Raw genomic sequence first — 23,519 nt, 5'->3', positions numbered from 1 at the left:
AAACTGCTGGCAAAAATGGCAGCAAAAAAAAGCATCAAACAATGCTGGCAATTCAAAATCTGCTGCAGATATTTTCTGCCTCTCAATAAAACTCAGTGTAGGCCTCAGTAGGCCTTACTACGTTAGAAAACTTCTAGTGTTTTTTTAATGTAGTTTTAAGCATAAAAACCCCCCCCAAAAAACTGCATGAACCTGGCCTTTAAACAGGCTCTGTCACCAGATTTTGCAGCCCCTATCTGCTATTGCAGCAGATAGGCGCTGCAATGTAGATTACAGTAACGTTTTTATTTTTAAAAAACGAGCATTTTTGGCCAAGTTATGACCATTTTCGTATTTATGCAAATGAGGCTTGCAAAAGTACAACTGGGCGTGTTGAAAAGTAAAAGTACAACTGGGCGTGTATTATGTGCGTACATCGGGGCGTGTTTACTACTATTACTAGCTGGGCGTTGTGTATAGAAGTATCATCCACTTCTCTTCACAACGCCCAGCTTCTGGCAGTGCAGCACTGTGACGTCACTCACAGGTCCTGCATCGTGTCGGCACCAGAGGCTACACTTGATTCTGCAGCAGCATCAGCATTTGCAGGTAAGTAGCTACATCGACTTACCTGCAAACGCCGATGCTGCTGCAGAATCATCTGTAGCCTCTGGTGCCGACACGATGCAGGACCTGTGAGTGACGTCACAGTGCTGCACTGCCAGAAGCTGGGCGTTGTGAAGAGAAGTGGTTGACACTTCTATACACAACGCCCAGCTAGTAATAGTAGTAAACACGCCCCGATGTACGCACATAATACACGCCCAGTTGTACTTTTACTTTTCAACACGCCCAGTTGTACTTTTGCAAGCCTCATTTGCATAAATACGAAAATGGTCATAACTTGGCCAAAAATGCTCGTTTTTTAAAAATAAAAACGTTACTGTAATCTACATTGCAGCGCCTATCTGCTGCAATAGCAGATAGGGGCTGCAAAATCTGGTGACAGAGCCTCTTTAAGTGGCTTTTGTCGAGGTTAAGCCTTAAAGGAACAGTGTCATCACAAATAATTTTTTCATATGTTAAAGATGTTAGTGCTTTATTAAAAACGTTTATATTCATTTGTGTGTTTGTGTTTTACTTTTCCTTATTTTTACACTTTTTCTTCCCTATGGGGGCTGCCGTTTTTTGTTCCATTTCTGTATGTGTCGATTAACGACACATACAGACATGGAATACGGCAGCCACAGTCCCATAGGGACTGCGAACGGCTCCCGTCCCATTGACTTCAGTGTACGGCGTCTGTGTGGGAACTGCGCATGCGCCGCTCCCACACAGTCCAATTCGAAATTGGCGCCGTCCGGCGCCATTTTCCTGTGGACCGGAAGTCGCGGCCGGACAGTAATATTACTACTTCCGGTCGCGGCTTCCGGATTTGTGCACTTGGACCAGCGGCAGCAAACGGAGCGGACGGGCCGGAGGGAGCCGCGGCGGCAGGAGCAGGTAAGAGATTTCTATGTATGTTCGTGTTTGTGTGTGTTTACTACTGTATGTAAACCTACTACACTGTGTGTTAGCTCAAAAAATGGCGACACACAGTGTAGGATGTTACACCGTTCAAACCCCTCGTTTATCCCGGCACTAGCCAGGATAAAGGAGGGGGGGATGCTGAGAGCTCACTAGAGCGAGGGCTTTTAACCCAATGTTGCAATGCTGCAATTTTGGGAATAGCTCCATCTAGTGACCAGAAATGGGTAATATTATAAATTAGAATTAATTTATAATATTTCCTGACTAGTGAAAAAACTAAAAAAAATTTTAACAATGTTTAATCACCCACACACTACGTTTAATTTTTTTTAAAAAAACATGTTTTTCTGGCAACACATTGCCTTTAAGCCTCTGTCACCAGATTTTGCAACCCCTATCTGCTATTGCAGCAGATCGGCGCTGCAATGTAGATTACAGTAACGTTTTTATTTTTAAAAAACGAGCATTTTTGGCCAAGTTATGACCATTTTTGTATTTATGCAAATGAGGCTTGCAAAAGTCCAAGTGGGCGTGTTTAAAGTAAAAGTCCAACTGGGCGTGTATTATGTGCGTACATCGGGGCGTTTTTACTACTTTTACTAGCTGGGCGTTCTGACGAGAAGTATCATCCACTTCTCTTCAGAACGCCCAGCTTCTGGCAGTGCACAGACACAGCGTGTTCTCGAGAGATCACGCTGTGTCGTCACTCACAGGTCCTGCATCGTGTCGGACGAGCGAGGACACATCGGCACCAGAGGCTACAGTTGATTCTGCAGCAGCAGTCGATGTAGCTACTTACCTGCAAACGCTGATGCAGAATCAAATGTAGCCTCTGGTGCCGATGTGTCCTCGCTCGTCTGACACGATGCAGGACCTGGGGAAGTGACGTCACAGCGTGATCTCTCGAGAACACGCTGTGTCTGCACTGCCAGAAGCTGGGCGTTGTGAAGAGAAGTGGATGATACTTCTCGTCAGAACGCCCAGCTAGTAAAAGTAGTAAACACGCCCCGATGTACGCACATAATACACGCCCAGTTGGACTTTTACTTTAAACACGTCCAGTTGTACTTTTACTTTAAACACGCCCAGTTGTACTTTTGCAAGCCTCATTTGCATAAATACAAAAATGGTCATAACTTGGCCAAAAATGCTCGTTTTTTAAAAATAAAAACGTTACTGTAATCTACATTGCAGCGCCGATCTGCTGCAATAGCAGATAGGGGTTGCAAAATCTGGTGACAGAGCCTCTTTAAGGAATCTATCTAGGGGTATAGTGAGCATTTGGACCCCACAGGTCTTTTGCAGAATTTATTAGAATTAGGCCGTGAAATTAATATCAACATTATTTCCACTAAAATGTTGAATTTTTTCATTTTCACAAGGGATAATGGAGGGAAAAGCCGCCCAACATTTGTAAAGCAATTTCTCCCGAGTACGGAAATACCCCACATGTGGTCATAAATGATTTTTTTATTTTTTTTCTATTAGAAATTAACTCCATCAGGACTGATACATTTTTTGATTTTTCTTTTATCCCTCCCTGTCTTCCAAGAGCCTTAAATTTGTTATTTTTCAGTAGTGGTGTGAGGGCTTATTTCTTGCGGGACGAGTTGTAGTTTCTATTGAAGCCATCTAAAGTACTAGGAAGCTGAAAATAGAATTCTTTGCAGGCTGGAATTGGAAAAAAAAACCTGAGATTCCTCCATTGTTTTTTGGGTTTCGTTTTTACGGCTTTCACCGTGCAGTAAAAACGACAACTTAAATTTGTTTCTGCGACTCCATACGACTACGGCGATACCAAATTTATATGTTTTTTTTTTATATTTTACCACTTTTAAAAAGTAAAAACTATTTGTTAAAAAAAACAATTCCGAGAGCCATAACTTTTTTTTAGTCGATTGAGCGATGACAGGGCTTATTTTTTGAGGGACAAGCTGTCGTTTTTATTGGTACCATTTTTTGGTACACAACTTTTTATTATTTTTTTTTCGATAGCGAAGGTGACAAAAAAACGTTTTTTGGCAGTTTACATTTTTTTTTTTACGGCGTTCACCGCGTGAGTTAAATAATGGCATACTGTAATAGTTCGGACGCAGCGATACCAATTTTTTCCATTCGTTTACAGAGAAAAAAAAATGGGAAAGGTTTTTTTTTTTTAACACATTTGATTAGTTCCCCTAGGGGAATTGAACCAGCGATCACTAGATCGCTGGTACAATACTCTGCAATACTAACGTATTGCAGTATATGGTCATTTTTACAGGCTACTGTTACAGCGCGATCTCCGTTCCTGTCCGTTAGTCCCGGGTGTCAGCTGTAATACACAGCGGACACCCACAGCATATAGGCACGGGCTCAGCACGCGAGCCCGCTCCATACATCACGTCCCGCACCACGACATGCTATTAAGTCGTGGTACACGAAGGGGTTAATGCGCAGCGGATGGTGCAGATTGAAAATTACAACTTTCCACTGATATGCCATTTTAGTAGACAATATGTTGTGCCCAGTTTGTGCCACTGAAGACAAATACCTCATACAATGTTAATTTTATGAGGTATACAGCTTCCCAGATAGGTGTGGGTCTCCCCTCTGGGACACTTGCCTATCAGACAAATATGGTTTATCCGGTGAATGTCAAATGGCTCAAATGGGAATACCTCTTTAAACTGAATCTCCACCTTTCAATGTTTATCGGTCCAGAATTATGTGTGGATTACGTTCTTAACCCCTTCACGCAAAATCACGTAACTGTACGTGATGAGGGTTAAGGGGAAGTATGGAGCGAGCTCACGGGCTGAGCTCGCTCCATACATAGCGGGTGACGGCTGTTACACGCAGCCGACACCTCCCTGCAATGAGCGGAATCAAAGTTCACTTTGAATCATTGGGTCAGGTTTCAATCATCATTGGAATTCAGGAATATCGTAGCCTCTTAATTTGCACTTTATACATGACACTTAAGTTATGTTTCGCTGTGGGCCTTAATGTATGTCTGCAGGTTCAGGATGCAGGGGATTAGCCCCAGTTATTGCTTGACTATACTCTGTTTTTACATTTACTATACAGGATGTCCACATATGCCGGCCTGCGTGCTGAAGTACTATATGGTTGCATATTCTTTTGGCATTTAACGTGATATGTTTGTTTGTAAAATGGATAAATAAAAGAATTTATAAAAAAAAATCACGCCATTTAAAGTGTTAGAATCAAGGGGGCGCCCCCTCAAGCACGCGATCGTGCCCCCCCCCCACGGCACGATCGGCCGGTTACAACGGTTGCTATGGCAGCCTGGGTGCCGAACAAAAGGCCCCAGGTCCGCCATCTTTGTACTCCATTGAAGCTCTGCCTCCGGCAGGGCTTCAAAGGAGACTGTCAGAATCATGATATAGTGCAACACATTAGTATTGCAGTATATCATGCAAGCGATCAAATGATCGCTGCTTCAAGTCTCTTAGGGGGACTAATAAAAAAAGTAAAAACCAGTTAAATAAAGATTTTTGTTATGTTCCAAAAACAATAAAGTATTAAAAGTTCAAAATACCCCCTTTCATATTTTTCCCCTAAATCAATGTTAAAAAAAATAAAAGTTAACATAACTGGTATCACCGCGTCCGTTAAAGTCCGAACTATCACAATAGAGCGTTATTTAACCCGCTCTGTGAATGCGGTTTTATATATATATATATATATATATATATATATATATATATATATATATATATATATATATAAATAAATAAAACACACAAATTGCTGTTTTTTGGTCACCTTAGAGCTCCAAAAAAATGAAATCGAAAATGATCAAAAAGTCGCATATACCCCAAAATGGTATCAGTGAAAACTACAGCCCACCCCGCATAACTTAAGCCCTCACATCGCTAAATTGATAGAAAAATAAAAAAAGTTATGGCTCTCAGAATACGGCGACACAAATGTTTTTTTAATTTAGCAAATGGTTTTATTTTTTTTAAAAGTGGTAAAACATAAAACAAAACATATAAATTTGGTATCGCCGTAATCGTATCAACCTGTAGAAGGTGAATATGTAGTTTTTACCGCCTGATGGACACCGTAAAAACAAAACCCCCCAAAATATGACGTAATCGCTGTTTTTTTAATAATAATAATTTTTTTTTCAGCTTCCCAGTACAATAAATGGTGCCATGAAAAACTACAACTTGTCCTGGAAAAAACAAGCCCTCGTATGGCAATATAGTTGGAAAAATAAAAAAAATATAGCTTTTGAAAGGTGGGGAGAAAAAAAACAAAAGTGAAAATTTGAAAAAGGGCTGCGTCCTGAAGGGGTTAAAAAGACTGTAGACACCTTTGCAGACATTTTTTTAGTTATTGCATTGTATGTATCTTATAAAAACAATCAAAACAAAAACATATTTACAATTGGTTTTAATATTTTAAACGGATGTTGTGACGGGTCAGTGGCATACGTCACCCTTGGGCTATAATGGTATCTATTTAATATATAGATCATGAACTTCCATGACAGTTTTCATGGCATATCCATTAAACAGATACCCCTATAGGCTATTGGTGGCAAATTCCATTGTTAGACTGGGTTCACACGAGCATGTTATGTCCGTAATGGACGTAACGTATTTCGGCCGCAAGTCCCGGACCGAACACACTGTAGAGAGCCGGGCTCCTAGCCTCATAGTTATGTACGATGCTAGGAGTCCCTGCCTCTCTGTGGAACTCCTGTCCCGTACTGAAAACATGATTACAGTACGGGACAGTTGTCCTGCAGCGAGGCACCCTGCAGTGTGTTCGGTCCGGGACTTGCAGCCAAAATACGTTCCATCCATTACGGACGTAACATGCTCGTGTGAACCCAGCCTTACGCATCTACCATCGCTTCCATTTATCAGTTTTGTAGGGAAGCATTAGTGATGTAACTGTCCATATATGGACAAGGCCTCTGGCTGCTTTGAAGGTCTTGCCGTCGCGCGGTACATTCGGGCCGCCAGGGTGGTGTGTGGGGACCGCAAACGTGGGGTATTCTGTATACAAAGTCTTTGTTAAAGCTTCCCGATCAGCAAAGGAGTGGTGGTGGTGGGAGGAGGCACAAATGATATGGCAATGGGACCAGGAGAAAAAAAAAAAAGGGGAGTCAACAATGACTCAGGATCGCAGGGAGATGGACAGTTACGTCAATAGAGCTTCGGGACGCATACGATTAAATCGAGGCCAGTGACGGATTCCAAACAGTGGCATCCGTCACTCATAGCTCCCACGTTCAAAAAATGTATACTGTGCGGAATACGTTTATAGTGGGATCAGACAGGATGGAAAAGCGTATTCTGCTATGCTATTTCATCCTTTAAGAAAAGTATACTGTACGTATACGAGCTCAATGAACGTCAAAAAGGACACTCTTTTGGCCTAGATCAGGCTAGTGGAGCCCTATAGACACGTTTAACAGGTGCACTGCAAGCTTTCCTGACATACAGCCTAAACAGACATTACAAAAGTTATGTGAACAGGGTCTACGACTAGCCCCTAGATTTCTTAGTTAGGGCTCATTCACACGAGCATGAATCTCCTCCGTGTGCTGCGCGTTGAAACAACGCCCAGCACACGGCCCCATTGATTTCAATGGGGCTATTCACACATGCGTGAATTTTCACGCAGCGTGTGTCTGTTGCGTGAAACTCACTGCATGTCCTATATTGATGCGTTTTCACGCATCTAGTTGCCCACTGAAGTCAATGGGTGCGTGAAAACCACGGACAGCAGACATCCATGTGCTGTCCGTGTTTTACGCATCAATTACATTGAAAAAGAAAAAAAAAAAAAGTGCTAGCGAGTGCATGAAAAACACATGCCACTTGCAAAGCACACTGATGCATAACACAATGCACACGGACAGATATACGCGCAGTTTCTACGCACGTAAATCTGTCACGCGCATGAGAATGTAGCGGTCAACCAGAAGAAATACAGTGCCACCTAGTGACAAATGTACCAGTAGCTTCATGTAGGAGGAAAAAAATGTATTACCTTGAGTCCCCGAAGTAACTGATATATAAGGAATTGGATATGATCGTCTGTCAGCTTCTGGCATTTTACAATGTTATTTAGGTCTGCTCCCATTAGATTAGTTACTAGATATCTGTTAAATAGAAACAAGTAAACACATAATAGAATTATACAAGCAAGCAACAAACATCTAATAAATGTCAGATATGGGCTGCGAAAACGAGCACCGATCAACGAGATCGTTGATCGGCGCTCCGTTTCCTCCTTTCACAAGGAGCGATCAGTAATGTATGGCGACGAGCACTCGTTACTCCGATAGTTTATCCCCATACATTTTCATCATGTCGGCAGCACGTCTCCCTTATTACACAGGAAGATGTGCTGCTGACAATAATATTTACTGCTGCATAAAAGAGCAGACCAGCCGATGACGATACTTATGGTAAATACAGTAGTAGAGAACATATTTGTGGGTGTACAAAATATGTAGACGGCTTTATAGTGCATATAAACGGTCTATATAACTCTAAAGTAAGACAACGCCCCATATTAAATCCATAGTATAGTGACAGATAACGTTTTAGCCCTTTGTAGTGAAGCGTTTTTCACCTCCACCCAGCCTGACTAAGATGTAATGGTTCATTCAATTGGGTGAGAAACGACAACCAAGCCTAGTAAAAGAAAAGTCCAGTAGGATAGGGACGGCACTATGGTGTTGTATCATGCAATTATATTGAATTGTCATTCAGTAAAAGCAGACTCTTGAATCCTCTCCTGAACATGAAGCAGCAGCTTTTCAGGTCCAGGACATCTAGTTATCTTGATCCTATTTACAATTACAGGTATAGGTGGCAATTTGTAAACCAGTCCAACACTTTTCTCATCCCAATTCACAGGTGTTGCTTCCCACTTTCATATATGAACTGTTTGTTGTTTAACAGTACAAATTTGTGTGATAATTTTAAAAGAAGATTCAAATGTATGCTTATCTGATAAAACACTATGGATTAGAGCGGTGTCCTTCATTTAAAGAGATCCCGTCACCTCTCGACATGTCTGTTTACTTGTATTCCTCATAAAATAACCATTCTGGAACTTATTTTCGTCTGTTATTCTTCCTAGACATTTATGAATAAATTGACAGCCAGGTGTGAATATTCCTCTTGTTAAATGGGTGTCTCCCTGCACAGTCAAACTTTGTCATCACTGATTGGACAGTGTCAGACCCCCCCCCCCCCCCCCAACTGGTGACAGCCAGAGGTCAATTTATTTATGAATTTCTTGGAGAAATAATAGAGGAACGGCACATCGTTGAGTTCTAAAAAAAATAAAAATAAAAAGATGCTCCAGAGGCAGGGCTAAATAGCAGCTGGTAAAAAAAACGAAAAAAAAAACACGATATGCTGCAATTCATTGCCATTGCAGTATATTGTGCAAGTTATCGTTGGTTCAAGTCCCTTAGGGGGATAATAAAAAACACAAAAATTATAAAAGTTAAAAAAACAAAACAAAACACCAGTGGTGGTATCACTGTTTTTTGCCCATTTCACGCCACAAATAATTTTTTTCCCGTTTCCCAGTACATTAATGACTTTAAAGGCTATGTACAACATTGAGAGCTTTTTTTTTTTTTTTTACAAAATAGGTCAGTGTGTTTGGTGTAACTTCTTAATTTGTTTTTATTAAAAATTTGTTGGAGACACAGCTGTTCTGTATTCTCTATACAGAGCAGCTGTATCGTTTGCTTTTCACTGAATCCGTCAGTCCCGTGTGACTGACATTAATAATCCACCTGTAAACTTATATGAATTTATATGTGATAGATTACAGGTGGATCCTGCTTGTCAGAGACCTGCTGACCTGACAGGTACAGGATTCAGCGAACGATACAGCTGCTCTGTATGAAGAACACAGAACAGCTGTATTTCCAAAAGTAAAACTAATTTTTAATAAAAACTAATTAGGAAGTTACACTAATCACACTGACTGATATATTTAAAAAAATAAAAATATATATATACCTCAAAAAGGTGTACATAGCCTTTAGAAACTACAACTCTTCCCGCAAAAAAATAAGCCCTCATACGGCTATGCCGGGGGAAAAATAAAAAAAGGTACGGAAGGCGGGGAGGAAAACATGAAAAACCAAACCAAAAGTTGTCTGCGTCTCCAAAGAGTTAATACATGAAGTGATATAATACTCAACTGTCCGCATTCCACATTCTAATCAAAAAGGAGTTTAGAAATGTCCATGTTTTTCTAAAGGATGGTAGATGTTAGCTTACTTTTCACAGAATGAAACAAAAGCAGTAGACAAGGAAAATGATATGTATGCAGTCATAAAATATTAAGTACATAGTGGCCCAGTTCTGTCAAAGGAAGCCAGTTAAAGGGATTTTCTGATGAACAACTTAATAACAACTCCGTCAGACAAGTCAGAAGTGTCACATCAGCGGCTGTTCAGAAGTTATTACCCCCATTAATTTAGAGAAATAAAAAATAAACAAGTCCAGCACTGGACTTCAGTAAAAAATAATCACACATGCCTCGCTACCTTCACTCTGAAATCAATTGAAGTTATGGAGACTGAATAGAAAGGCTGGATACATAAATGCACAAATGTGTGTACTGTTCAAAGATTAGATTTCCTCCCTATCCAGTAAGCCTATAAAAATAGGCACTTAGGATAGGATTTTTCATGCAAGGCAGTTTCCAATGGGCCTTCATGTGTGAGAACAGTTATAAAGTTTTCCCAAAGGCATTAAATCTAGTTTTTGGCACAACATAGGCCTCACTAGGAGGTAAATATACCCATGTGAATGCAGTGGTAGGCAATGACGTGAGGCAAATTTATACCACCAGCTGAGCCATTTCCGTAAGCCATCACTTTTATACACAAGCCCCACTGCTGAATACGAAGGCAAAGACAAAGCAGATTTGTCACAAACCAAACAGCAGATCAGCACTGGTTTATGCCACTTTGTTAGGAGGTGCTGACTACCTGCATTTTGGATAGTGACCTATAGAGCTCTGTTTATCACGTCCATGATTAGACTATTCCTATAGTTATTTTCTAGTACACTTGGTACACATGATCAACCCCCTTTCATCCCAAGCACATGCTCCTCTATGTACAGCCTCCTCTCTTGTTGCATTGCATGAGCAAAGTGTCTAACAGAACTGGCAAGTCCTGCTATCCCTATGTAGCGCTTTATTCATCTGTTAACCCCTTCCCCCTGCTTGACCAAGCAATATTTTAGTTTTTCCATCGTCACATTCGAAGAGCTATAACTTTTATCTTCACGATGACATGGCTGTATGAGGACTTATTTTTTGCGAGTTGAGTTGTATTTTTCAATGGCACCGTTTTGGTGTATGAAGAATTTTTTTATTAAAGAGGCTCTGTCACCAGATTAGAAGTGCTCTATCTCCTACATAATCTGATCGGCGCTGGAATGTAGATAACAGCAGTGGTTTTTATTTTGAAAAACTATCATTTTTGAGCAAGTTATGAGCAATTTTAGATTTAGTTTCTTAATGCCCAACTGGGTGTGTTTTTACTTTTGACAAGTGGGTGTTGTACAGAGAAGTGTATGAGGCTGACCAATCAGTGACCAGTCAGCTTCATACACTTCTCATTGTCCAAGCCCAGCTTCTTTCACTGCACAATCACACAGTGCTGTGGATCATGCTGGGCTGTAACAATGAGAAGTGTATGAAGCTGATTGGTCACTGATTGGTCAGCGTCATACACTTCTTTACAACACCCACTTGGTCAAAAGTAAAAACACGTCCAGTTGGGCATTAAGAAACTAAATCTAAATTTGCTCATAACTTGCTCAAAAATGATCGTTTTTCAAAATAAAAACCACTGCTGTTATCTACATTACAGCGCCAATCAGATTATGTAGGAGATAGGGCACTTATAATCTGGTGACAGAGCCTCTTTAACTTTTTGTTTTTTTGGGGGGGGGTATAAAAAAAAACAAAACAGCAATTCAGCCATTGTTCTATGCGTTTTACATTTACGCTGATTACTGTGCGGCGTAAATAACATGCTACCTTTATTCTATGGGTATGTACGATTACGACGATACCAAATATGCATAATTTTTTTTAATGTTTTACTACTTTTGCAGAATAAAAACAGTTTTGAACTAAAATTATTTTATTTTGCATCGCTGCTTTCCAAGAGCCATAACTTTTTTATTTTTCTGTCAATGTCGCCATATGAGGGCTTGTTTTTTGCGGGACTTCATTGCTACCATTTTGGGGTACATGGGACTTATTGATTAATCTTTTATTATTATTATTTTGGGGGAAAAATGGGAAAGAAATAGCAATTCTGCCATTTTTTTTTGGCGTTTTTTTTTTTTACGGGGTTCATCTTGCGGTTTAAATAATATGATAACTTTATTTTTTGGGTCATTACGATTGCGGGGATACCATATATGTGTAGCTTTTTTTTTTATGTGTACCTTATTCATTTTTATTTCACATTAGTTATTTTTTCAGTCTCACTAGGAGACTTCACTATGGCACGTCCTAATAGGTATATAGCCAGGGCAGACCTGGGGGCCTTTGCTAGGCCCCCAGCTGCCATGGCACCCCATCGGATGCCCACAATTGCATTTGCGGGCCGCCGATGGGTGACAGAGGGAGCTCCCTCCCTCTGTAAACATCTCAAATGCAGCGGTTGCTAATGACTGCGGCATTTGAGGGGTTAAACGGCCGTGAAACTTCGATCGCTACCGTTGGAGAAGGAGCCCGGCTGACATCAGACAGCCGAGTCCCGGCTCCAGCCTGCACGGTAGACCCGTGCAGGACGTTGATTAGGCCGCCGTGAAAAGGCAGCGGCCTAGAATAAAGCCCATTAATGACCGCCGTGAAAAGGCGTATCGGCAGTCCTTAAGGGGTTAAAGAGAGAAATCTTTTTTCAAGTCAAGAAGGGATCACAGTGAAAGGCTGTGTGTTAAAGGGTAACTAAACCTTCAGAAAACTTCTGACATGTTATAGTGACATGTCAGATGTTTTGATCGGTGGGGGTCTGAGCACCGAGACCCCCACCGATCGCTAAAGCGACGTGGCAGAAGCGCTCTGGCGAGCACTGAGCTGCTTGGTTTCTGAACGGCTTTTCTCGGCAAGCCGATGTAACAGTGTACTGACTCAATAGAAAGTCTATGGGCCTCTCAAAAAAAGATCTGGAAGGGTAAATAAAGGTGCTAGTTTATATATGATTGGTAAAGACATTCCTAACTGAGCCGATTGAGAAAACTCAGTGCCCAGAACTCTTAAACATCTAGCAGATTTTTAGGGTAGCATAAAATTGCATTGAATTCTACTCTGGAAAGAACTAGTTACTCATATTTATTTGGGACTTTTTGTATGTACCATGGTATGAAAATCATAGGTGGTACCAATACTTACACTTCATTAAAAGTTTCAACTGAAGTAGAAGGGGTAAAGACATCCAGTAGTCCTATGACCTGAAAAACAAATTACATTTTCAACTAAGATTGTTTCATATTCAAAAGTGTTTAAAGCTTTGATTTTAAAAGGGTAAAACCATAATTTTTTTTGTCCTAGGTTCATCATAGTAGAATGGTGTCAGGCAGGATTGCTTGCAAAATACATCTATTGTTATTGGACAGGTAGCTGACAATGACAAACGGTCTGCAGTGTGATGGCATACAAGATGTAGGTTTAATAGACAGCCACCGTCTCACAATACACTCCACTTCACCTCATTACAGATGCTGATAATATGGAGAACGGAGAAACGTATGAGCCGAAACAGAGATGGCTTGTCGGATAATCTATAACCATCTTGCATAATTGAATTGTCAGTTCCTATCATTCTATTCTTTAAAATAGAAATAACTTTTGCATGCAGTATAAATCATAAGAAGCAAACAATGGTTTGAATCGTCAAACCTGTTGGCTACAGTTCATATCACATTTGAAATATAACAGATTAATGTAGGAAGGCCCCTTTTACGTGGCCGACATGGGCCGTGAAAAAGAGTATCGATCCATGAGACCGCTCGTTGATCGGCGCTCATTTGCTCCTTTCACAAAGACCGGTGATCGGTTATGTATGGGGGATGAGCGATCGTTACGATTGTTCATCCCTATACATTATCCTATCGACAGTATATCTCCCTTTTAACACATGGAGATGTGCTGCCGACTAGCGACTATTTTGTTGGCTGTATAAACAAGCAGATGATTCGATGAACGAGCTTGCTCGTTCATCAGCTGATCGTTACCCAGTTTACACAGGGCAATGATCGGGATCAGTGTTCATATGAACACTCGTTTGCCCGATCAATGGCCCGTGTAAAAAGGCCTTAACACTTTAAACGAACTGAATAAGGGTCCTTTTATATGGCCCGATATTGGCTGTGAAAACGAGTGCGGATAAAGGAGACCGCTCGCTGGTCAGCGCTTGTTTTCCTCTTTCACACATAATACTGGTCTGTTATATATTGGGACGAGCGATCGTTACTACGATGGGTCGTCCCGATGCACATCCATCATGTCCGCAGCATATCTCCCCGTTTACAGAGTTAGATGTGCTGCCGACTAGCGATTATAATATTGTCCACATAAACAAGCAGATCAGCCGATGAAAAAGCACTTGTTCGTACATGGGCTGATCTAATTACACAGGGCAATAAAATCGGGACGAGAGTTCATACGAACACTCGTTTGCCCGATCAATGGCCTCAACTTTATGCAATTTCAATTCTTGCAGCCATTGCTAGAAATAGGACAGCAGCAAAGAAAACATAATACTTCATTTTAATATGTGTCCCGTTAGAAAGTCACTAATAATATTTGACACAGCCTATTAGATGGGGTGCTGAGGTTTTATTTTCAGACAAAACCTTTTCTACATTTTCCAATAGATTAATTCAATTATAACAGCTTAATTTAGGAGCACTTGCTAAAGACCGTAAAATAAATCACATTCTGATGGATTAGATCAGCTGTATAATTAGATTGGAGCATAAAATCAATAACAAAAATAGGCTTAAAAGGATTCAAAGCTGCAATGCCATCATTTATTCTTTATGACAGGAAAGTCTATTCCTTTCAGCATTCCTCCTCACTGCATTGTTCTTCCATTTATTTGATCAATCTGCAGCTCAGAAATTACAGCAAGGCCTTGATTATTGTAGTCTGGATTTCCAGAGCAAAATGACAGCAAGAATTAGTGTACATTTAAGTGTGGATGCACTACTGGGAGAAAGCAATGACTCATACAGGCAATGCACTCAAGAAAAGAAATGAAGCCATCTCACATCTTAAAACAGGGAATAATGGGGTTTTCGAGGCGTGTCTGCACAAGTATCTTGCTAAAAACTTTTCCTATGTCCATTATAAAGGAATTTTGCCACCATTAATCTGGTGACAGTTTTTCCGATCTCAATGGTTTACAACATTTTCAATCTAGAGAAATTAGAAGAACATTTATTGTATGTGCCTTATATCTCATAGCAGGATATTTTGATTTAAAGGGAAGGTGTCACGGAAAAAAATTAATTTATGTTTTTGCTTTTAGTATGTTATTAAAATAAATTATTTATTTGTGTTTTACTTTTTTTCTTTCTTTTACTTCTCTATGGGGGCTGCCATTTTTTTTTTTCATCTCTGTATGTGTCGATTAACGACACATACAGAGATGGAATACGGCACATACATCCCCATAGAGAATGCGAACGGGAGCCGTTCCATTCACTATAGCGTACGCTGTCTGTGTGGGAACGGCGCATGCGCCGCTCCCACACAGTCCAAAAGGAAGGTCTTCGGCAGAGCGACATCCGACGCCATTTTCATGTGGACCGGAAGCCGCGGCCGGACAGTAAGATGACTACTTCGGGTCGCGGCTTCCGTCCATATGTTCAGAAGGACTAGGAGCGGAGGGAGCGGCGACGGCAGGAGCAGGTAAGTTATGTTTGTGTATGTGATGTTTGTGTATGTTCGTGTTATACTGTGTGATTACCACTGTATGTAATCGTCCTACACTGTGCATTGGCTCAAAAAACGGCGGCACACAGTGTAGGAGGTTTGAACATTCAACCCCCTCCTTTCTCCTGGCACTAGCCATGATAAGCTAGGGGGATTGTGTGAGGGCACTAGAGCGTGTGTCTACACCAAATTTGTAGCATAAAGGAATGAGGTTGCTTTACCACATTGCAATGCTGCAATTTTGGGAATTGCTCCCTCTAGTGACCAGCACATGGAAATGTTATAAATTAGAATCTAATTTATAATATTTCCTGACTTGTGAAAAAATTAAAACAATGTGTAATCATTTATTGACTAACAGTTTAACTAAAAAAAATTCTAGCGACACATTCCGTTTAAAGGGCTTGTCTGTATGGAAAACATATTTTCAACTGAAATAAGCTGATGGCAGGTGGGGTGGACAAGCTGTATGCAGTTCATTTTGATTGGTTATCAGTATCCCTGCTGGCCAAGAGACCACTGGGCAGTGGGTGCTGGCTTTTACTAATAGATGGGTATCTTCACTGGGTCAATTGTCAATAACCGAAACATATATCCTAAAGAGGGGTTACAAAAAGGGGTTAGGCTGAGACTTTCAGCAAGACAAGGACCCAAAACATACTGATAAAACGACACTGGAGTGGTTAAAGATGAAACATTTAAATGACTTGGAATGGCCTAGTGAAAACCCTGATCTCAATCCAATAGAGAATCTGTGACATGATTTGAAGACGGCTGTAGACAACACAACCCATCTAACGTGAAAGATTTGGAGCAGTTTTGCCTGGAAGAATGGGCAAAAATCCCAGATTCTGGATGTACTGAGCTAATAAAGACATACACCAAGAGACTTACATCTGGAATTGTAGCAAAAGATGACAAAGTACTTTCAGGGGATGAATACTTATGCACATTAAAGTTCTCTATTTTGTGGTCTTAATTATTGCTTGGGTCACAGTAAAAAATAATGTTTTGCACCTTTAAAGTGGTAATCATGCTGTGTGAATCAAATGGTGTAAAGCCCCTAAAAATGTATTTTTAATTCAAGGTTGTGAATACTCTTGCATTGGCACTGTATATAAAATTATCTTATTGTGACCAAATTCTTATGTCTATGGCCAGCCTCAAATGCATCCTGAACATTATTTTCTTCTAAGTGTCTCGTTGCAATTCTATAGCTGGATGTCATGCCTTTTCACTTACATCATTACGGCTATAGCAGTTTACTTTTCTCCTGCAATCTTTTGTTTTCCTGTATTCCATATGCCACTCCTCTGTCCCTGTCCTACTAGTGATTAAACCGGACTAGTCAGCTTCCGCTCATTTCAGAATACTACAGATGCTGATAACATTTAATGGCTTTTCAAGCGCTCTAGAACCACCTTTGAAAATTAGTTGCAGAATTGTCAAAGCTTACCTTTTTTCTTTATGATGGCAATGCTTCCTGTGAGGAGCATAAAGGCTGAAAGGAAACACATTTATGTGCAATACTCATTTGCCTGGCCACATAATATGTGGTCACACTTCTCATGTAATGAAGTAAGCTTAGGCAATCCATTTTATTGCAGTATTTCTTGGAAATATAAAGGCAACAAAGGAAACAAGCAAAAGCATTTTAAAATGTGCTCCTTTGAAAGGGAATTTGTCACTAGTTTATTAATTCCCTATCTCCTAACTAATCTAATGTGCGCTATGATGCTGAGAACGTCAAAAACTTTTATTATTTGCCAAGTTATGTACATTTTTCTAAATATGCTAATTTGGCTATACTTGCCAAATGGGAGGGGACTTTTTCTAGTATAGCCTCATTTGCATATTTAGAAAAAAAAAAGCTCATAACTTGAAATAAACGTTTTGCTATACAATTTTCACTAGCATCAGTGTGACAGCGCCTATTAAATTAGCTAGGAGATTGGGCATTACTAAACAAGTGACAGATCCTCTCTAAAGTCACTTTCTGTATAATGCGATGTGACACACAGCGGAGACAAGATGCTAAAGATTCATTTTCAGACACAACCCTTTGTACCATCACAAATACGTTAATTCAATCATAAAATGACAGCAGAATAAATCACATTCTAACAGTACACAGTTCCAGCAGCACCCCGATCAATATGCAACAGGTGCTCCTCATCTGGGGTATTCGGTCTGACTCACAACCACCCTGCTATACAAAATTACCAAAACAGGTTGGCAACAGCACACAAAAACTGGATAGTTGGAAGAACTTTCTTTTACACGCTTGAAAAAGGCTGTTGTAGTAAAGGAAATATCCAGTTTGGCTAGTGTGTGTTGTTGCCAACCTGTTTTGGGAATGTAGTCTAAGGGCAGTCAGTGCTGCAGTCAATTAGATTTTGGGCTTGTTACCGTAGTCGATTGCGCTATTGATTTAGTTAAAAACAACGGAACCCTTACACAATTGTGACAAACGGAAACCATTTGATCCGGATCCGTCACCACTGAAATCAATGGTGACGCAAACAAACCTATGGTTTCCGTTTGGATTCCGTTCACGGCTTCCATTGACGGAAAGGTCCGACGGAACCCACGAACGGAGTCCCGACGCAGATGTGAACGAAGCCTAAAAAGAATAGAAAAACCACACATGAGATCTAACTGCAGACTGTTTATAGATGAAGTAGTGGATTAAGACCCCCTTAGAGTGCAAAACTGGTTTTATACATTTAGACCAATCGCGATAATAGCTTACAATAAATGTATGGCTTACGTTTTCATGTTTCATGTGTTTTAGCAAACGTAGCTCTCTATAGGTCCGTCGTGCATGAACAAGGGACTGAAAAGGCCTGGATAGCTTTTTTACCGCAACCTTTTGTCTCGTCTTCATGTCATAAGAAGAACTGTAAGACAAAGCGATACAATTCAAGAAAATATAGTGAAGTGCTGTAGTTACATCACCTGTGTACTAGATAAATACATTTCGTGATACATTCCCCCCAACCAGAAGAAATTAATCATGGCCTGGGCCACTGCATAGCAATAGCGCATGTGACATCAATGGGAGCAAATTCTCTCGGCTTTGGTTTCATGTGGTGGTCACATTGCAGGGAGGAGCAGTACATTATTTTGTCTACAAAACGAAGTAAGCACAGATGGTACTGCCTCCATGTTTCTCCCTATGTGAAGAGTCACATTGCAGCCCCTTATTCATTCACACACCACTAAGCAATAAAAACCAATAAAAAGCTAGTGACAGAAAATATGCTGCTGGCCTCTAAAATTCTGTTCTCCCGTTCATTATTTACAAAGAACATGAACAGAACCAGGCACAAAGGGAATACTCCCAAAAAAATTCCATTAGAAATGTTTTCTCACTCCCATCTGTTGAGATACATTAAAGAGGCTCTGTCACCAGATTATAAGTGCCCTATCTCCTACATAATCTGATTGGCGCTGTAATGTAGAGAACAGTGGTTTTTATTTTAAAAAACGATAGTTTTTGAACAAGTTATGAGCAATTTTAGATTTATGCTAATTAGTTTCTTAATAGACAACTGGGCGTTGTGAAGAGGAGTGTATGACGCTGACCAATCAGTGAGCAATCAGCGTCATACACTTCTCATTGTTCCAGCCCAGCTTCCTTCACTGCACAATCACACTGGAACAATGAGAAGTGTATGATGCTGATTGGTCAGCGTCATACACTTCTCTTTACAACTTCCACTTCTTCAAAAAGTACAAACACGCCCAGTTGTCTATTAGCATAAATCTAAAATTGTTCATAACTTGCTAAAATATGATTGTTTTTCCAAATAAAAACCACTGCTGTTATCTACATTACAGCGCCGATCAGACTATGTAGGAGATAGGGCACTTATAATCTGGTGACCGAGCCTCTTTAAAGTCTTTGATGACTAATAACAGAAGGATGGTTCCCCAAACACCAATGTAAATCCAGCCTAGCCAAGTTATATTTTTGAGATACATGGGCCCACTACACAGTTCAATAAGTCCTAAGGCCACATTCACACGAGCGTATCAGATTCACGTGCGTGAAAAACTAACGTAAATCTGGTCTGTACGTTGCGTTATGCATCAGTGTGTTTTGAGAGTGGCATGTGTTTTTCACGCAATCGCAAAGCACTTTTTTTTTTCTCAAACGAATTGATGCGCAAATCACGCACCGTACACAGACCAGATTTTTACCGCTGATTAACAAATGGTTGGGGCTAACAATGCTGTGGAGTCAGTAAGCCAAACTTCTGCAACAATTTTCCACTGTTCGACTCCAACTCGAAATTATAAATGACTTATGTATAATAAGCCTGGTTGTCTGCTCGCTGTATATAAAATTGTACGTGTATTCGGTAATGTTGTAAAAAAAAAAAAAAAAAACTGTGTGCACTTTATATGTATATGGCCTGGAAATCAGGTGTCTGAATGGGAATAAAGGAAACATTTAAAAAGTGTATGTGCCATATTTAGTACTTGCCTTACTATGGTCTTCCTGTTCTCTCTAGCAGTTCTGGGATGACTGCAGGCACACCCAGTCAAGTCCGATTTAACCATAGGGCAAGAAGTGCCCCTGCACCGGATCCTCTGGGGGCGGCACTATTTTCTACTGTGTTTCCATCCTCTAGATGCAGACAGTTGAAAACTTGTAAAGGGGGTTTGGAGGTGGACACAAAGACGGAGGGGAAAGCGTCATTTTTGTGTCTTCCACCGGGGTGTGTGTCCTGTTAGCCCTTGCGTCCTTCATCTTTATTGGTTGTCTATCTTCCTTCTCTCTTTGTCGTTCTGGCTGTTCTCCCTCCTCTAGTTCTGATCAGCGTTCCTGGCGGTCAGGAAGACAGCGTTTACCAGGCAGCCAGGCTAGGAGGGAGGAGCAGCGCAAGCTCATTCTGAGCCCAGCAACGATGCGGTTTACTGGCGCGACACCAGTAGGTTGCCCAGCGGTATGGGAGACCGTGTGATAAGTACAGGATACTAAATAGCCCGCAGTGCAGCCCCATCACTGGGAACAAGGACAATAAGAACCCGCAGCGCTCCAGTCTATTCAGGAGAGAGTGGGGGCACTCAATCTTTTCAACTGAACCCACGCAAAACACTTGCCCAATAGTGAACTTCCTCCTCTGGTCTTCACTTCTGTGCATGTGCAGCACAGATTCGGACATTTTTACTAGGGGTCTTGAAGCAGTAGTATGCAGATACTTAGTCTAAGGCAGAGGACAGAACAACAGAGAGTGATAACCGATTTTCTATCGCCGCTAGAACATCCCAGTTATCAATGCCCTTTGATAAAAAGGTGCCTTCGATTGATAGATTAGGATTACAAAACTTTCCTAAATTCCTATGAAAGGAAATATGGAACAAGCTATGCATTTAATATCAATATATAATATTTCACATCTTTATTTTGAAGCTGGAGTCAGTACATTTCTACCGACTCCAACAAACACTGACCAGGACTGTCTCCACAGCCCCGAGGGGGCATCATTAATCTCAGTAAAACGAAAATCAATGGCAAAATATCTAAATCTTTGAAGTTCTCCTCTTATATCATGAGTTTTCTTATTCTTGCCTTGACAAAGCATCAAATGACACAAAACAGTCATTGGCCAGTTACTCAGGATGTGGAACCTGCAGAATGTTTAAATTTAGGACTAGTTACATTGCGGTGAGTATCATGTTCCATTCTTCCAAGTTTGGATTATTCTATGAGCCGTCTTACGAAGAACTGAGCACCACGCGTATTTATCATCTGGTCAGCACCCTAAAGTTTGTGATCTACAGCAGTTCCAGCCATTATTTCTCTTCTGGATTGTTTTATGCGGTTGCCCTCTTTTAATTCTACTCCGCTGTTTCTTACACCTGTTTCCAGGAAGGTTAAATAACACTAGATATGGCCACGATTTCCCATACACTTGTACGACAATGCCTTTTTCTGTACAGCTAAATATCTAGGCAAATTTGCTATTCTGAAGTCTGGGAAGTCTTGGTGACAATATTGGTGGCAGCTGTAATGACCGACATTGTTTTTTTCCCCAGTAACAGGTTAAACTAGTAAATGTCTGAGCACCAATTGCAAGTACCCATGTTTACTAGTCATCCTTTAATTTTTGGGGGAAATGCTTTTAACTACAAAGCAGCACACAGATGGTCAACATTAATTTAAATGACAGTTTACAGATCTTTTGCAATTTGCTTTGGTATTTTATTCAACAAATCTTTACATTTACACCCATGGATTAGGAAAACAGACAATGAGCCATTAGAACAATTAAAACTACTTATATTTGCACAGAGGGAACAATTAAGGAACTCTCGAAGGAAATCGTAAGTGAAATAATAAACAGGATCATTAACATACACCAACATCGAGCGAGGAAGAATAGCGCAAGCAATTCCTTAGGGTTGCCTCTAAAACAAGGGCTCAGACTAAGCGGCTAGTTGATATAATGAAATCCATGCATCAAAATATACTTTTATTTACATGATACTATTTTTTTGTACCGCCTCTCTAGGTCCTGCTCAAATAAAAGTGATGTCAACCCAAAACGTTGAACTACCCATATATTAGTCAACCTCAGCTCTGAGTAGAAGTATTAGGTTTGTATGTGTGCTGAGCCTCTGGATGTAAACAAGAATGTGATAGCAAAGAGGGACCTAATGAAGTATATTACAAAGTTTCAGGACTTTTAATTATACAATGATTAATGCAATCCTCTTGTCAGAGGGTCACTTTCATAACATGTCAAGTACTGTAGTTGTATTCAACCCTGACATTTTTTTTAGTAGACTGTTGAGACAAAAAGTGGATGTCGCCATAATGTCAGACTACCACTTTCCCCCATGAGACATAGGGTGGTCTGAATCCGCCTTCAGAGATTATGTAGATACCATATATTATATTTAGCAGGTGGGCAGAGGCTGATGACATCATTCCCGTGTCTGTCCACCCACTGCAGTGCTGGAGAGAAGAGAAACGGCGGCCACAGAGACCCTACACTTTACTAGGTAAAAAGTGGAGATCTGTATTCACGTGGAATTATGTTCTACATGGTAAATGTAATATTTTTACATCACAGGACCGGAATTTCACTTTAGGTTAGGGCTACAGATTGACATGATGTTGTGAACAAACCTCAGTTGCGATGTGGGTTCAATTGTTCCAGCTGTGAAAAAAATTATTCAATGAGGGGAGTAAAAGACAGTACAAGGAAAATCTTCACCATACGGGTGGAGACGGTTTATGTCTGTAAAGGTTTTTAAACAGTATCCTAGCCACTAAGAAAATCTGTATGTTTCAATTATCTGTAGTTAAAAAAAAAAAGTTGGGGGTAGAGCCATAATCGCTATGTGTAGACCGATCCTATGACTATCTGACTTATATAACATTTGCGCTTTGATCAATGTTATTCTTATGACTTAAGATTAAACATTGATGGGATCAGAAAATCGTTTTATTAGGAGTAGCAGGATTCTTCTAGTTATGATGTACATTTTTCCTGTACAGAAATGTTCCCATCCTACCAAAATATCTGTGTGTGTAAATGCAGAGCTCATCTGATAAATTATTAAATGTAGAATTCACCAGGGTGTCTCATTCTCAGGAAATATTACCGACGGCTAAACTGGAACTTTTGCCACAGGATACAGATGCGGCTTTGCCAACAAAAAGACAAAACTTTCCCTCCAACCTGCCCAGCCACTATGTCCCTACCGTCCTGACAAGCATATTCAGTGACTAGTAATTTACTAATGTGTTTCCTTCCTATAATAATAGTCAAAAAATGCAGGGAGGAGTATATCCAAATAACTGGAACGACTAGTTCCAAGACCTGAAATACGAGGTGTCTATAGATTAAACCATTAACCAAATCCCAGAGCTCAACATGTTTTAATGGGACAGGCCGTTTAAAAAAAAAGGGACATGACACTTATCCGGCAGTATGGGCAACAGATGACGAATATCATCATACATCAAATAAAAAAGAGGATTGGCTGTTAACGTCTGGCGACTGGCACCATTTTGAATA

The 23,519-nt window shown here is 40.4% G+C and overlaps 1 protein-coding gene across 2 annotated transcripts in view; it reads right to left on the bottom strand.

Annotated features, from left to right (window-relative positions):
• The window catches only part of MAPK11 (mitogen-activated protein kinase 11), a 52,756-nt gene that overhangs the window by 19,350 nt on the left and 9,887 nt on the right, over positions 1-23,519 (bottom strand). Inside the window, exons 2-4 of one of the 2 annotated variants that reach the window (XM_075857187.1) lie at positions 18,251-18,380; positions 12,934-12,992; positions 7,528-7,639 (exon numbers count right to left, since the gene is read on the bottom strand). In XM_075857187.1, the coding sequence (XP_075713302.1) occupies positions 7,528-7,639; positions 12,934-12,992; positions 18,251-18,380 (301 nt within the window). The remainder of the gene's footprint in view (positions 1-7,527; positions 7,640-12,933; positions 12,993-18,250; positions 18,381-23,519) is intronic. The other variant, XM_075857186.1, reaches the window with a different exon arrangement.

Source organism: Rhinoderma darwinii, chromosome 3 (genome assembly GCF_050947455.1).
Source record: "Rhinoderma darwinii isolate aRhiDar2 chromosome 3, aRhiDar2.hap1, whole genome shotgun sequence".
NCBI lineage: Eukaryota > Metazoa > Chordata > Amphibia > Anura > Rhinodermatidae > Rhinoderma > Rhinoderma darwinii.
This window is presented reverse-complemented; position numbering and strand designations above follow the sequence as displayed.